Raw genomic sequence first — 13,437 nt, forward strand, 5'->3', positions numbered from 1 at the left:
CCAAATGCCTCAGTTATGCAAAAATCTAATAGTACCATCGCTGCAGCGGAGCTTTTTCCGGTAAGGTTTCTCAAGCATCTTGGTGGCAAAGCAGCAAAAGGTTTACATGTGTTGTCCATGAGAATTAGGCCTTCCCCTAAGGTTTCTTCTTCCTCTTCTTCACTAGGAAGATCGAAACCGATTGTAACCCCTTCTGATTCTCATAGAAATGCTGCCATCGAAGACTGCATCGATTTCATCAACTCTTCTGCTTCTTTGCCTAGATCAAACTCTGTTTCTGCTATATAATTCTCATTGAACATATCAAACAATATTTGGCCATAAAACATTGTTTGATGAAAATATTAAGCATCCTATTCCTAGCAGCCTATGTGTACTTTATTATCATTTCCTTTTTAGATAATGGAAGTAAAGGCTTGTTTCGTTTACCTATGCAAGACCAAGGAGTATGGATATATTATTATCCTTTCGGTTTGGTTTCTCCTACCCTGTAAATTCTGTTTCTAGTTTCCTCTATAATCAAATCTCAATGGAAAAAATAATTACATCAGAAAGAGAACGAAACATTATTTGTTCTTTACCTAATCTTGTCCGCCTGTTTGGAGTATCTTGTCTTGCTGTTTCATTTTTCTTTTCTCTAACATCATTTGCACAATGTTAAATTTGTTACCAGGCATGGATTTATTGTCTTCAGGTTTTGTTGTCATATTCATGTAATCATATAGTAAACAGTAAATCAAACATTCCAGTAAAATCACAAAATTCAGTAGCCACAAACAAGTAACTGATAAATGAATTAGTAATTTATAAAGACTTAAGCAGTGTACATTGAAGGAGATTAATAATAATAGCTTAGTGTTCAAGAATGAAGAAAGGATTTATGATATTGAAGATACAAAATATGAATTGATTCCAAACCAAGATGCATGATTGAGATATATATTATAGTAGTATCTTTTCATTTCTTAAAAGACCTCCAAGTCTAAAGCCACCACCATTGCCATTGCCATTGTCCTTCTTCTTCTGAGGGATTGAAACAGAGTTCTTGCGACCACTGGTGGTGCCACCACCACCGGCATTCTTGTCTTCAACTTTCTTGAGGAGAGGGTCAGTTTCGTAAAACTGGTCTTCCTTGATCAAGTTACCAAGAATCCAATCCAGAAGCCCTTTCTCTTCTTTGCTTCCACCTGCACCTTTTGCAGCTGTTGCATAAACCCTTGTTGTTGAAGGAACAAAGGAAAGTATGGGCAGAGAAGCCATTCTTTGTTGTTGCCTAGCTTAGTTTTCTTCCTTGTGTTCAAATGATTGCTGATGATGCGCAATGTAGAAATATACATTTATGGGGATAGTGTTTGCAGTGAATTTTGGACCGTTGGATTGGGATTTTAAGATATGATGAGTGGGAAAATAACGTGGGGGGTGTTTGTACCACGAGCTATCCGCAAGTGTCTTATCTTCATTTCTGAATTTTCAAATGTTTTATATTTATTATTATTTTCTTGTAGGAAAAATAGGGGTGAGAGTTTATCCTAGCAGATATGGATATGGGTTTCCAACGTCGCAAATCGCTTACCTCAAGGAAATTAAATGAAAATTTAGTAAATTTAACACTTCAAGTTTTATTTAGATACTTAAGTTAATACTTTATTAAATTCATTACATGAATTATCATTTATAATTATTTTAAATCTTATTATATTTTTGGCGTTCTAACATAATTTAATTAGGGCGAGTATAAATCTGATTTGTCTTATTTAAACTTTGTATTCGATCTGATAAAATTCGTATTCGATCTGATACATACATATATATATATATATATATATATATATATAACTATTTTTATTTGATAAATTAAAAACCTAATTAAAAGAAAAATAAAATATAAAGAGATTAATATTATTATAACTATGTCCAAATATATAAAAGATAATTACACTATTATCTTAGGTTGGAAAAGAGTTTTTTATCATTAAATTTGAACTAACTCGATATTATTTTCTAAAAAAAATGACATGATTTGATTCGAACTCAAATTTAAAAAAAATAATCGTAAAAGATTGAACTAAGTTAAAACTCGCCAGATCCAAATTTTATATTTATCCTTAAATATGGTACAATAATAAAATATTTTGTCTTACTCTCAAAAATGATACGTGAAATAAATTTTCTTGAAAACTTTTTATACATTTAAAACCTTTTAACTTAAACTTAAATTAAAATATATTATGAGTTTTGAAAAATAAATTATAAAATATAAAAAAATAATTATATATTGTGATTATAAACATAATCATATAAATTAGACGAGCAAAAGAAAAACACAAATACGGAAACAATAAACAAAGGAATCCCATGGGCCATCATCGCCAATAAACAAAAATGGGCAATAATTAATAAATGGGCTTTAACGCACAGCCCGTTTATTGGTTATTTGCAGTTTTCCTTTGGAGTTGGAGTCCGTAATCCAAAAGAAAAGGGGAAATCGATGGGTTCGGTGAGATTTTTTTTCACCCAATTAGAGAAAAATTCAGATGCCCTTCACGATTTTCTTTTCTTTTTCCAATTGCTTCCCTTCTAACTTAAATGGGGTGAGATTTATAGCTTGGGGTTTCTTTCTCTATTCAACATATAACACAAACCCATTTTTCTGCGGGTGGGTTGGTAAACGATTTACAATCACTTCATTTGTATGAAAGATTAGGGCGGTCAAGTAGTATCGGATTTAGAAATATTTTTAGTGAATATATATATATTTTAATAACATAAATTTTTTGTATGGAATTGATACAAATAAAATTTTAAGATGTGCAGTAAAATAAATAATTAACATAAATAAATTCATATTTCATGTCCACCCTAGACAAAACCTACATCTGTCACTGCCACCAAACATGAAAAAATTCGAGAAAAGTGAGTGATTTAACCACGGACTTTTGAGTTGCACCAAAATAATATTGTGGATAGAGATTTAAATAACGATATGTCATTATAATAGCATATGATATATAATAATAATAGTGCCATCTGATAACATTATTACGTGACTGCAATACTCACAATTATCGTAATAGTGTCTACTATGTCTATAATTATGATAAACACGATCATAATCGTAACTTAAATACATAATTGTGAGTTTTGTAGGAAAAGAGAACATCAACTTTTGGTTAAAGAAAGTAAACACCAAGCTAATTTAATTTAGGATAAACTACTAGACGATAAGTTATTCTTAAATAATTATTTTGGTCATTAAATTTTTAAGAACGATAAAATGATTAAGTTGATATAGAATGATTACTGCAATATTATAATAAGCATAATAATAATTTTATAATAAATCAATAAAGTTAATTATCATTTTATAATTTTTTAAAATTTTATAATTAAAATATTTATTTTAAAATTTAAATACCTCTTATGTATTTTATCTTTTAATTTATTTGCAAGTTCGAAATAAAAGAATTTTGTCTTAGTGTAAATTCCTTTTATTTATGATTAGATTTTATCGCACTATGTCGTTGGTAAACAAAATAAATAAATAATAAAGTGGTAAAAGAATTATATTAAATATGTTAATAATTTAAAAATTAAATAAAAATGAATTTTTAAAATAAATATTTTTATTTTCGTGTGAGTTCTCTTTATTTATGATTTGATTGTTTCTTTAATTTATTTTTAAAGAACAAGTGTTATATCAACAAATCACTGGTTTAGCAACAAAATCTTGGATTTAAATTCTAATAAAATATGGACTCAAGAGAACATATCTTTTTATAAATCTTAAATTTAATCTTAGTCCTATTCAAAGGAGAGAGAAAAGGAGACTCTGGGAAAAAGAATGAAAACGTTACAATGACTCTAAAACTCATGACCTAAAAGAATATAAAAGAACAAAGATCAGCAGATTGATCAACCGATTAAACATGTTCACTCAACTCAAAAGAACGTAATTGTGCCCATTACAAGTTTTTATTAGCTCATTCAAATCAAAATACGGATAAGGAGAAAAATAAAAATTTTGCGTGAAGTAACTGTCATCTTGTCACAAACCAGTAGCGTTATTAGTTGTTCCAAAAGTTTAAAAATCCAGTTGGTGATTGAAGAAATCAGTCCAATTCCAATGACTGCAAATATAGTTTGTCTTTAATACAGTACCTACTGAAATTTCTTTGCCATGGTTTTCGTGTAAATTACCTCACATACACATTTCATATCAACCCAACAGCAAACCTCTCTTGAATGGACTAAAATTTCCCAACAACTCTGCCTAAACCTTTCTCATTTTCATCACTTTATATATATAACTTCTTTATTATTAATCTCTCTCAAAAATTAACTTCGGTAATATCCCATGGAAACCCTTCAATTGGTGTTCAGCTTAGCTGCTGCGGTATTTGCTTACTTGATCTGGTTCCATTTCCTACTCAGGAATTTAACTGGTCCACGAGTATGGCCTCTGGTCGGTAGCCTGCCGCTTCTTTTTTCTGAACCGGAGGAGAATCCATGATTGGATTGCTAGTAACCTTCGAGCCACAGGTGGTTCAGCCACTTACCAAACGTGCACCATTGCTCTTCCTTTCCTGGCTCGCAAGCAAGGGTTCTATACGGTCACTTGTCACCCCAAAAACATTGAGCACATTCTTCGGACTCGGTTCGATAATTACCCGAAGGGGCCTCATTGGCAAGCTGCGTTTCATGGTCTGTTGGGGCAAGGGATATTCAATAGTGATGGAGAGACGTGGCTCATTCAAAGGAAAACAGCTGCACTTGAGTTCACAACCAGGACACTCAGGCTAGCCATGGCTCTCTGGGTGAATAGGACCATCAAGAACCGGCTGTGGTGTATTTTGGACAAGGCAGCCAATGAGAAGGAATCCGTGGACTTGCAAGACTTGTTGCTTCGGTTAACGTTTGACAACATTTGTCGCCTTACATTCGGTAAGGATCCACAAACACTTTCTACTGCTTTGCCTGAAAATCCATTTGCTATGGCTTTCGACAATGCCACCGAAGCAACTCTGTATAGGCTTCTTTACCCTGGTTTTCTATGGAGATTGCAGAAGATTTTGGGGATTGGGAAAGAGAAAAGACTGAAGAGTTGCCTAAAAATCGTTGAAAACTACATGAACGGCGCAATTGAAGCACGGAAAGAAGCTTCATCAGATGATTTACTATCCCGTTTCATGAAGAAAAGATACGTTAACGGCAATCTCTTCACAAGCGATGTTCTCCAACGCATTGCTCTAAACTTCGTCCTTGCCGGAAGGGACACCTCTTCTGTAGCCCTCAGCTGGTTCTTCTGGCTCATCATGAACCACCCAGAGGTCGAACAAAAGATCATCAACGAAATATCAATGGTTCTCCGCGACACACGTGGTCCATATCACAATAAATGGCTCGAAGAGGCTTTGTCATTTGACGAATCTGACAGATTGGCATATCTCAAAGCAGCATTAACTGAAATGCTTCGTTTATACCCCTCCGTTCCCGAGGACTTCAAGTACGTAGTCCAAGACGACGTCTTACCCGATGGAACATTCGTGCCCACCGGCTCAACCGTAACGTATTCGATATATTCGATGGGGAGAAGATTGCATGGAGTTTAGGCTAGAAAGGTGGCTATCACCAGAGGGTGACAAATTCGAACCACCTAAGGATGGTTACAAGTTCGTTGCACCTGGACCAAGGACTTGTTTGGGGAAAGACTTAGCTTACTTGCAAATGAAGTCGGTGGCCTCCGCTGTGCTACTGCGTTACCGGCTTTCTCTGGTTCCTGGACTCGGTGGAGCAGAAGATGTCTCTCACGTTGTTTATGAAGAACGGCCTTCGAGTATACTTGCAACCCCGTGCTCTTCCATAGACATGGATCCATTAAGTTTCAGATTCTCAACTGTGGATTTGCTTTTACGGGTAATACAAGGAAAGGTAATGGAGGATCATCGTTGTTCAAGTCAGGTTCTGTGGGGGGATATAGTTTGATTTGTTTTAGTTTCGTAATCTTCATAGAATATTTGTGTGGGTGTTTAATATTTGGATAGGCATACTAATTTGTTATTCAAAACTATAATGTATTTGTTCCATATCACATCATATGGGTGAAAATATGATTATTTAATAATACTCATTCGAATGTTGGAATATAAATGTATTTAACCAAACATTCTTAATTTGTTCCGATATTACTTTCTTCTTTCATTATGCTTTCTTTTATATACTATCCACCGCTTATATTAATTTTACAAATTTTACAAATATTTATATAATTTTATTTTATTTGATCATCGCATTTATCAGTATAATTACATTATGTTGGGAAATAAACCGAGTACGAGTAATTTCCCTATAACCAAATTAGTGAGAATGCGAAATAAAAGCGGAAAAATAATACCCAAAATTGATAACGGAGTTCATCCAATTTGCTTACGTCTTCGGACTGCTGCAGATCTTTTACTAAGAGAGAATTTACAGGTGTTTACAAAACACTCACTACTCACAAGAAAACTCTCTAGTATTGGGAGAAAGAAATGATTTTTGGGATGGTTTTAAAGCTAAATGAGCTAGGGTATTTATAGTTGAAACTTAGGGACTAATCTTTGAAAATACCCTACAGTACAATGACTAAAGTGAATTTACTCATTCCTATTTTCAACAAACATCTACCAAACCTTACCAAACTTTGAAAAACATTTTTCAAAGAAACATTTACCAAACTTTGAAAACCATTTTCAAAGAAACATTTACCAAACTTTGAAAACCATTTTCAAAGTTGGTTGCCAACCTTTGGACTTTTAACAATCTCCCACTTGAAGACTGATTTTAATCTGTCTTCACACCTCAATCGATGCAACATCATTTCTAGTCTTGTTATTCTTGCATGCCAACTGAAGCTGAACACAACTTTAGTTTGTCCATGGTCACCGTCTTTGTCAACATGTCTGCCGGATTTTGAGCTCCACTGATCTTTTCAAGTTTCAAAATCTCATCTTCCAGAAGAGACCGGATAAAATGATATCGCAATTGAATGTGCTTTGTCCTGGAATGAAAAGACGGTTTCTTTGCTAGATGGATAGCACTTTGACTGTCGCAATACAAGACATTGTATTCTTGTTTCTTTCCTAACTCTTCCAAGAAACTTTGGAGCCAAACCATCTCCTTGCTAGCTTCTATAACAACGACATATTCTGCTTCAGTTGTGGAGAGAGCAACTATCTTCTGTAGTTGAGAAACCCAACTCACTGCAGTTCCTCCTAGAGTATAAACATACCTTGTAGTGCTCATTCTGATGTCAATATTTCCGGCTAAGTCAGCATCTACATAACCTGTCAATATCGTATCTCCACCTTTGAAACAAAGTGTTTTATTTGTGGTACCTCGCAGATATCTGAGGATCCATTTGACTGCTTCCCAGTGTACCTTTTCTCGGATTATTCATGTACCTGCTAACATTTCCCACTGCATGAGCAATATCTGGTCTGGTACATACCATGGCATACATCAGACTTCCAATTGCTGAGGCATACGGCACCTTTACCATGTGTGCACGTTCTTCCTCCGTCTTTGGTGACTGTTCTTTGGAGAGTCTAAAATGAACACCTAAAGGTGTACTTACTGGTTTAGCATCTTGCATGTTGAACCTGGAGAGTACCTTGTTGATGTACTCAGCCTGTGATAACATCAAAGTCCCCGACTTTGTGTCTCTCTTGATCCTCATCCCAAGAATCTGCTTTGCAGCACCCAGATCCTTCATAGCAAACTGCTTCGACAATTTTTGCTTCAAGTGTATAATCTCTTGCATGTTTGAGCCTGCAACGAGCATGTCATCAACGTACAACAATAAAATAATGAAGCTATTGTCGAACCTCTTGATGTAGCAACAATGATCTGCTTGGCATCTGGTAAAACCACTGCTACCCATGAAGCTATCGAACTTCTTGTACCACTGTCTAGGAGCTTGTTTTAAACCATACAAGCTCTTCTTCAACCTGCATACCAGGTTTTTCTTGCTTGCCTCTATGAAGCCTTCTGGCTGCCTCATATAGATTTCTTCCTCCAAATTACCATGAAGGAAAGTTGTCTTTACATCTAACTGCTCAAGATATAAATTTTTCTGCAGCTACAATTTTCAACACCAGTCTGATTGTAGACAGTTTTACAATTGGAGAGAAAATTTCATTGTAGTCAATACCTTCCTTTTACTGAAAACCTTTGACAACCAATCTTACTTTGTAGCGTTTGCTCCCATCGTGCTCTTCCTTGATCATGTAAATCCACTTGTTGTGGAGCGCTTTCTTGCCTGGTGGTAATTCAGCTAATTCCCACGTCTGATTTGACATAAGCGAGTCCATCTCATCTTTCATGGAAGACTCTCACTTGACTGAATCCTCCACCTGCATTGCTTCATCATAACACTCTGGTTCACCATTGTCAGTCAGCAACAAGTATTGCAAAGAATGAGAATAATGTTGGGTTGGTTTAGGAATTCTGGAGGAGCGTCTTAGTTCCGGTGTGCCTGGTTCTTCTTGAACTGCTTCAGGACTGATCTGAACATCATTTCCAGAAATCTCCTCGAACTCAGCAAATTCCTTTGTTTCAGCTTTGGTATTGAAGCTGCTTGATTCTACAGTTGACCTGTCTTTGTACATCACATTCTCATTGAAAATGATATCTCTGCTTCTGATGATCTTCAGATTTTCATAGTCCCAAAACCGGTAGCCGAACTCATCACCACCATAACCAACAAAGACACATTTGTTGGACTTGGCATCAAGTTTACTTCTTTTAACAGAGTTTATGTGTACATAAGAAATACAACCAAACACTCTTAAGTGTGAAAGGTTTATTTCTTTCTTGCTCCAAACTTCCTCTGGTATTCTGCCATCCAAAGGAACTGAGGGCCCACGGTTGATCAGGTAAGCTGTAGTGTTGATAGCTTCAGCCCATAGAAATTTGGGCAATCCGGCATGTATCCTCATGCTTCTGGCACGTTCATTCAGAGTTATGTTCATGCGCTCTACAACACCATTCTGTTACGGTGTCATGGGAACTGTTGTCTCCATCTTGATCTCATTGTTTGCGCAAAATTCTCTGAATCTACGATTTTTGTACTCTCCTCCATTATCAGACCTCAACCGCTTGACTTTCTGACCAGTCTCATTTTCCACCATGGCCTTCCATTTTCTGAAGGTATAAAAGACTTCTGATTTTTCTTCAGAAAATAAACCCACACCTTCCTTGTAGAATCATCGATGAAGGTGACATAATATAATGAGCCTGCAAGAGATGGAACTGGAGATGGTCCCCATACATCAGTATGAACCAACTCTAACTTTTTAGCCTTGGGTGTCTTACCAATCTTTGCAAAGCTGACTTTCTTTTATTTTCAAAAGATGCAATCCTCGCATAGTCTGACATCTACATTCTTTAGATCCGACAATTTCCCCTTTTGACAAAAGTGTCTTCATCCCTTTCTCGCTCATATGGCCAAGCCTTTGGTGCCATAGGTTTGATTTTCCATCAGCATCTGCTACTGCAATGATATTCTCTAAATTTGAGGTTATATAGAGAATACCAATTTTCTTACCACGAGCAATGACGAGTGCTCCTTTGGTAATCTTCCATTCACAGCCTGAAAAGGTTATACTATATCCTTCTCCATCAAGCTGTCCTACAGAAATCAAATTCCTTTTGAGGCCAGGAATATGTCTCACTTCTGTCAGCTTCCAGGTTGTCTGGTTTGGCAACTTTAATCGGATGTCTCCTTTTCCAACGATCTTCAAGGTTTCATCATCGGCTAGATGAACCTTCCCAAAATCACCACTGACATAGTTCTCCATGATTTCTCGGCATGGGGTGGAGTGGAAAGATGCCCCTGAATCCAAGATCCATGATTCAATCGGAGTGTTGACGCTTAGAATCATGGCATCATCTGTCTCCTCTGTCATGTTGGCAGATTTATGTGCACCGGTATCTTTCTTCAGTGCTCGACAATCTCTTTTAAAGTGACCCTTCTTGCCACAATTATAACAGGTAAAATCTTTCTTTCCTGTTCTTGATTTGCCCCATCTGGATTTCGATCTGCCACGATTTAAATTTCTTTCTGAAGTTCTCCCTCTGGACTCCGTGTGCAAGGCTGAGGAGGTTGATATTTCACCCGATTCTCTCCGTCGAATTTTTTCGCTCAGTACCAGATCCCGAACATCGTCGAATTTCAATTTACTATTTCCTGACGAGCTGCTAACTTTTATAACAGTAGCATTACAACTGTCTGGTAGAGATGATAAGAGAATTAAAGCTCGAACTTCATCATCGAATTCAATTTCCATTGAACTCAAGTGGGTTGTGATTGTGTTGAGTTCATTTAGGTGTTGTGCCATCGATGCCCCTTCCGTCATCCGCAAATTGAATAATCGCCTCATCAAATACACTTTGTTTGAGGCTGATGGCTTCTCATACATACTGGAGAGAGCTGCCATAAGACCCGCCGTGGTCTTTTCCTTTACTATGTTGAAAGCAACATTGCGTGATAACGTCAGTCGGATAACTCCGAGGGCTTGTCTGTCGAGAAGAGCCCAGTCTTCATTCTTCATGCCCTCTGGTTGCTTTCCTGAGAGAGGTTGATATAGATTTTTCTGGTACAGAAAATCTTCAATTTGCATCTTCCAAAAGTCAAAGTCTGCACTATCGAACTTTTCAATTTTCACATTCCCTTTGTCTGCAGCCATCGCTCCCACTCGAATCTGGTTTCGTTTGGATCGTTTCTGACAATTCTTGCGAACCACCGTGTATTAGAACACATCCGTCAACAAACTCATATCGCCGACAAAATTTTTACTATTCATGAAATTCACTATTCACGTGAATAGTAATAAATAGTAACATCGCAAAAATTGACAAAATTCACAACCAAAAGCTCTGATACCAGTTGTTGAGAAATAAACCGAGTACGAGTAATTTCCCTATAACCAAATTAGTGAGAATGCGAAATAAAAGCGGAAAAATAATACCCGAAATTGATAACGGAGTTCATCCAATTTGCTTACGTATTCGGACTACTGCAGATCTTTTACTAAGAGAGAATTTACAGGTGTTTACAAAACACTCATTACTCACAAGAAAACTCTCTAGTATTAGGAGAAAGAAATGATTTTTGGGATAGTTTTGAAGCTAAATGAGCTAGGGTATTTATAGTTGAAACTTAGGGATTAATCTTTGAAAATACCCTACAGTGCAATGACTAAAGTGAATTTATCCATTCCTATTTTCAACAAACATCTACCAAACTTTGAAAAACATTTTTCAAAGAAACATTTACTAAACTTTGAAAACCATTTTTAAAGAAACATTTACCAAACTTTGAAAATCATTTTCAAAGTTGGTTGCCAACCTTTGAACTTTTAACACATTAATATGTATACCATGCGAAACGAGAATGTTGGGTTTTTTTTAATATATATTGAATGGTTACTTTCTTTTTATATTGAATAATAATAAAATATTTTAATTTATTAAAAAATTTATATGTATAATTTATTTGAGTAGATATAAAGTTTGGTAACCTAATTAGAGATATTTATAAGTAGCATAAAAATTATCAAATTATGTGACATTAATTTTGATAGAATTAAAGATTAATAACATATTATAAACAAAAATCTTATCAATAGAATTTAATAGAATGAATCATATTTGAATTTAAGAAGCGGTTTTGATGGCCTAGTTAGTAGTTATCTAAATTGTAAAGCATGAGAATAAATCGAAAACCTTTAAAAATGATAAATCTCTAATACGGACCCATATGCTTGGTTGGATCTTGCTAATAGTGTAGACTCGATATTCAATATAGACAAGTCAATTTTCAAAGATAAATATATAATCGAACTAGAATTTTAATGAAAATTGATTAATGGTAATCTTCAATAATCATATACATTCTTCAACTATCGATAGATACGAAATTAAAATTAAAAAGCACAATATATTGTAAATATTTAAAGATTAAAAGCATAAATCAACGAGCAATAAACTCCATCAAATTTTAATAAAAATCGAATAAACATTGAACTAAAAAAACATCGATCAATCTAATCGACATAAATAAACGATAAAAGAAATAAATAAATTTTTATCCATAAATTTAAAAAATCACTAATTACCTCACGAAATGACTCACAGTAACTCAATTCACCTCTCTCAATGATCAAGGCACTCTACTCTCTTTCTGGGTCATTGGCATCAATTCATACCAGCAAAACTACCATCTTTTAAGAGCTGCACTCTTATATTCTATTATTCAATTTATTAAACAAATGACCATACAAGTGAAATCAATACCTATACCTATTATATTGACAATAATTTAAAATGTTTATTTATTGTTTTAAATCCATTGATGAATGAAAATATTATTATATAAATAATATCTTTAAGAATTGTAAATTAAATCACCATTTTCAAAAGGAAAATATAGTCAGAAAGGTGATAGAGAAATGGGCATCAATGGCAACGACATGTGTTACACAACCACTGGAAGAGAGTCCGGACTCCGGAGGGAGAGATAATTAAATGTATGAATCATGTGGTTCCTTAATTTTCCAAGTTTATTAGAATTCTTTTATATTATATTAAAAAGATTAATTTAACTTTTATATTATACAAATAATTTATTTTTTATATTTAAATAATTAAAATTTTAGTCTACAATTTTAAAGTTATAATTAAATGACTTAAATATTATAGTTTAAACATTGTTTTAATTTTTGTCAATTTTGAAATTGAATAAATTGATCTCTCTTGAAAAATAGAGTCACTTATTTAACGAATACTTTCAAAGTGAATAAAGTAATAATGGCGTTGATATTTTATGTCAATACATAATATATGTCCAACTGTGGTTGGATAATTTCTTTAGTAAAATAAAAAAAACAATTTTTTAATATAATTTTATAATATTTTTCATGAATTTGATTTTTTTTAATTTCAAATGTTTCCAACGACTTTGTTTCATTTTTTCAATTAAACATTTATTTTCACTCCAAATCTAAAAATTCTAAAAACATTAATATATATTTTTCCAATTAACATTTTAAAATCTTGTAATTGTAATATTATTGTTAGTGAAGAAAAAATAATTTAGAATTATAATAGGTATTCATTTTGTATTTATACTTTATAAGTGTTTAAAAGTTATGTTAAAAAACAAAAATTGTGAGGACAATTTGCTCAAGTTACAAAATGATAGGAGCCTAAAGAGTATTTAAATCAAAATATTGAAACCAATTAATAATTATTTTAGCATTTTGGCCTAAAATATTATATTTTTAAATATACATAGACTCTAATATTTATTTTCACGGTAAATAAATTAAAATAAACTTTTAACTGTAGTACAAAGACAAAAATATTTCTTTTCATGGTAGATAAATTAAAACAACTTTT

The 13,437-nt window shown here is 33.9% G+C and overlaps 1 protein-coding gene and 1 pseudogene across 1 annotated transcript; one reads left to right on the plus strand and one right to left on the minus strand.

Moving 5' to 3' along the window:
• Nucleotides 1-828: 828 nt before the first annotated feature.
• Nucleotides 829-1,374, minus strand: LOC120180213. Its single transcript, XM_039185589.1, has one exon. The coding sequence runs from the start codon at nt 1,258-1,260 to the stop codon at nt 943-945; it is 318 nt and encodes a 105-aa protein (XP_039041520.1). The 5' UTR covers nt 1,261-1,374; the 3' UTR covers nt 829-942.
• A 2,980-nt stretch (nt 1,375-4,354) lies between these two features.
• Nucleotides 4,355-5,963, plus strand: LOC120180212 (annotated as a pseudogene).
• The last annotated feature ends 7,474 nt before the right edge of the window (nt 5,964-13,437 follow it).

Source organism: Hibiscus syriacus, unplaced genomic scaffold (assembly GCF_006381635.1).
Source record: "Hibiscus syriacus cultivar Baekdansim isolate YM2019G1 unplaced genomic scaffold, ASM638163v2 tig00112491_pilon, whole genome shotgun sequence".
NCBI lineage: Eukaryota > Viridiplantae > Streptophyta > Magnoliopsida > Malvales > Malvaceae > Hibiscus > Hibiscus syriacus.

What these genes read in the sequence shown, in the direction of transcription:
- LOC120180213 (XM_039185589.1), bottom strand. Translation starts at nt 1,260, where the DNA reads ATGGCTTCTCTGCCCATACTTTCCTTTGTTCCTTCAACAACAAGGGTT.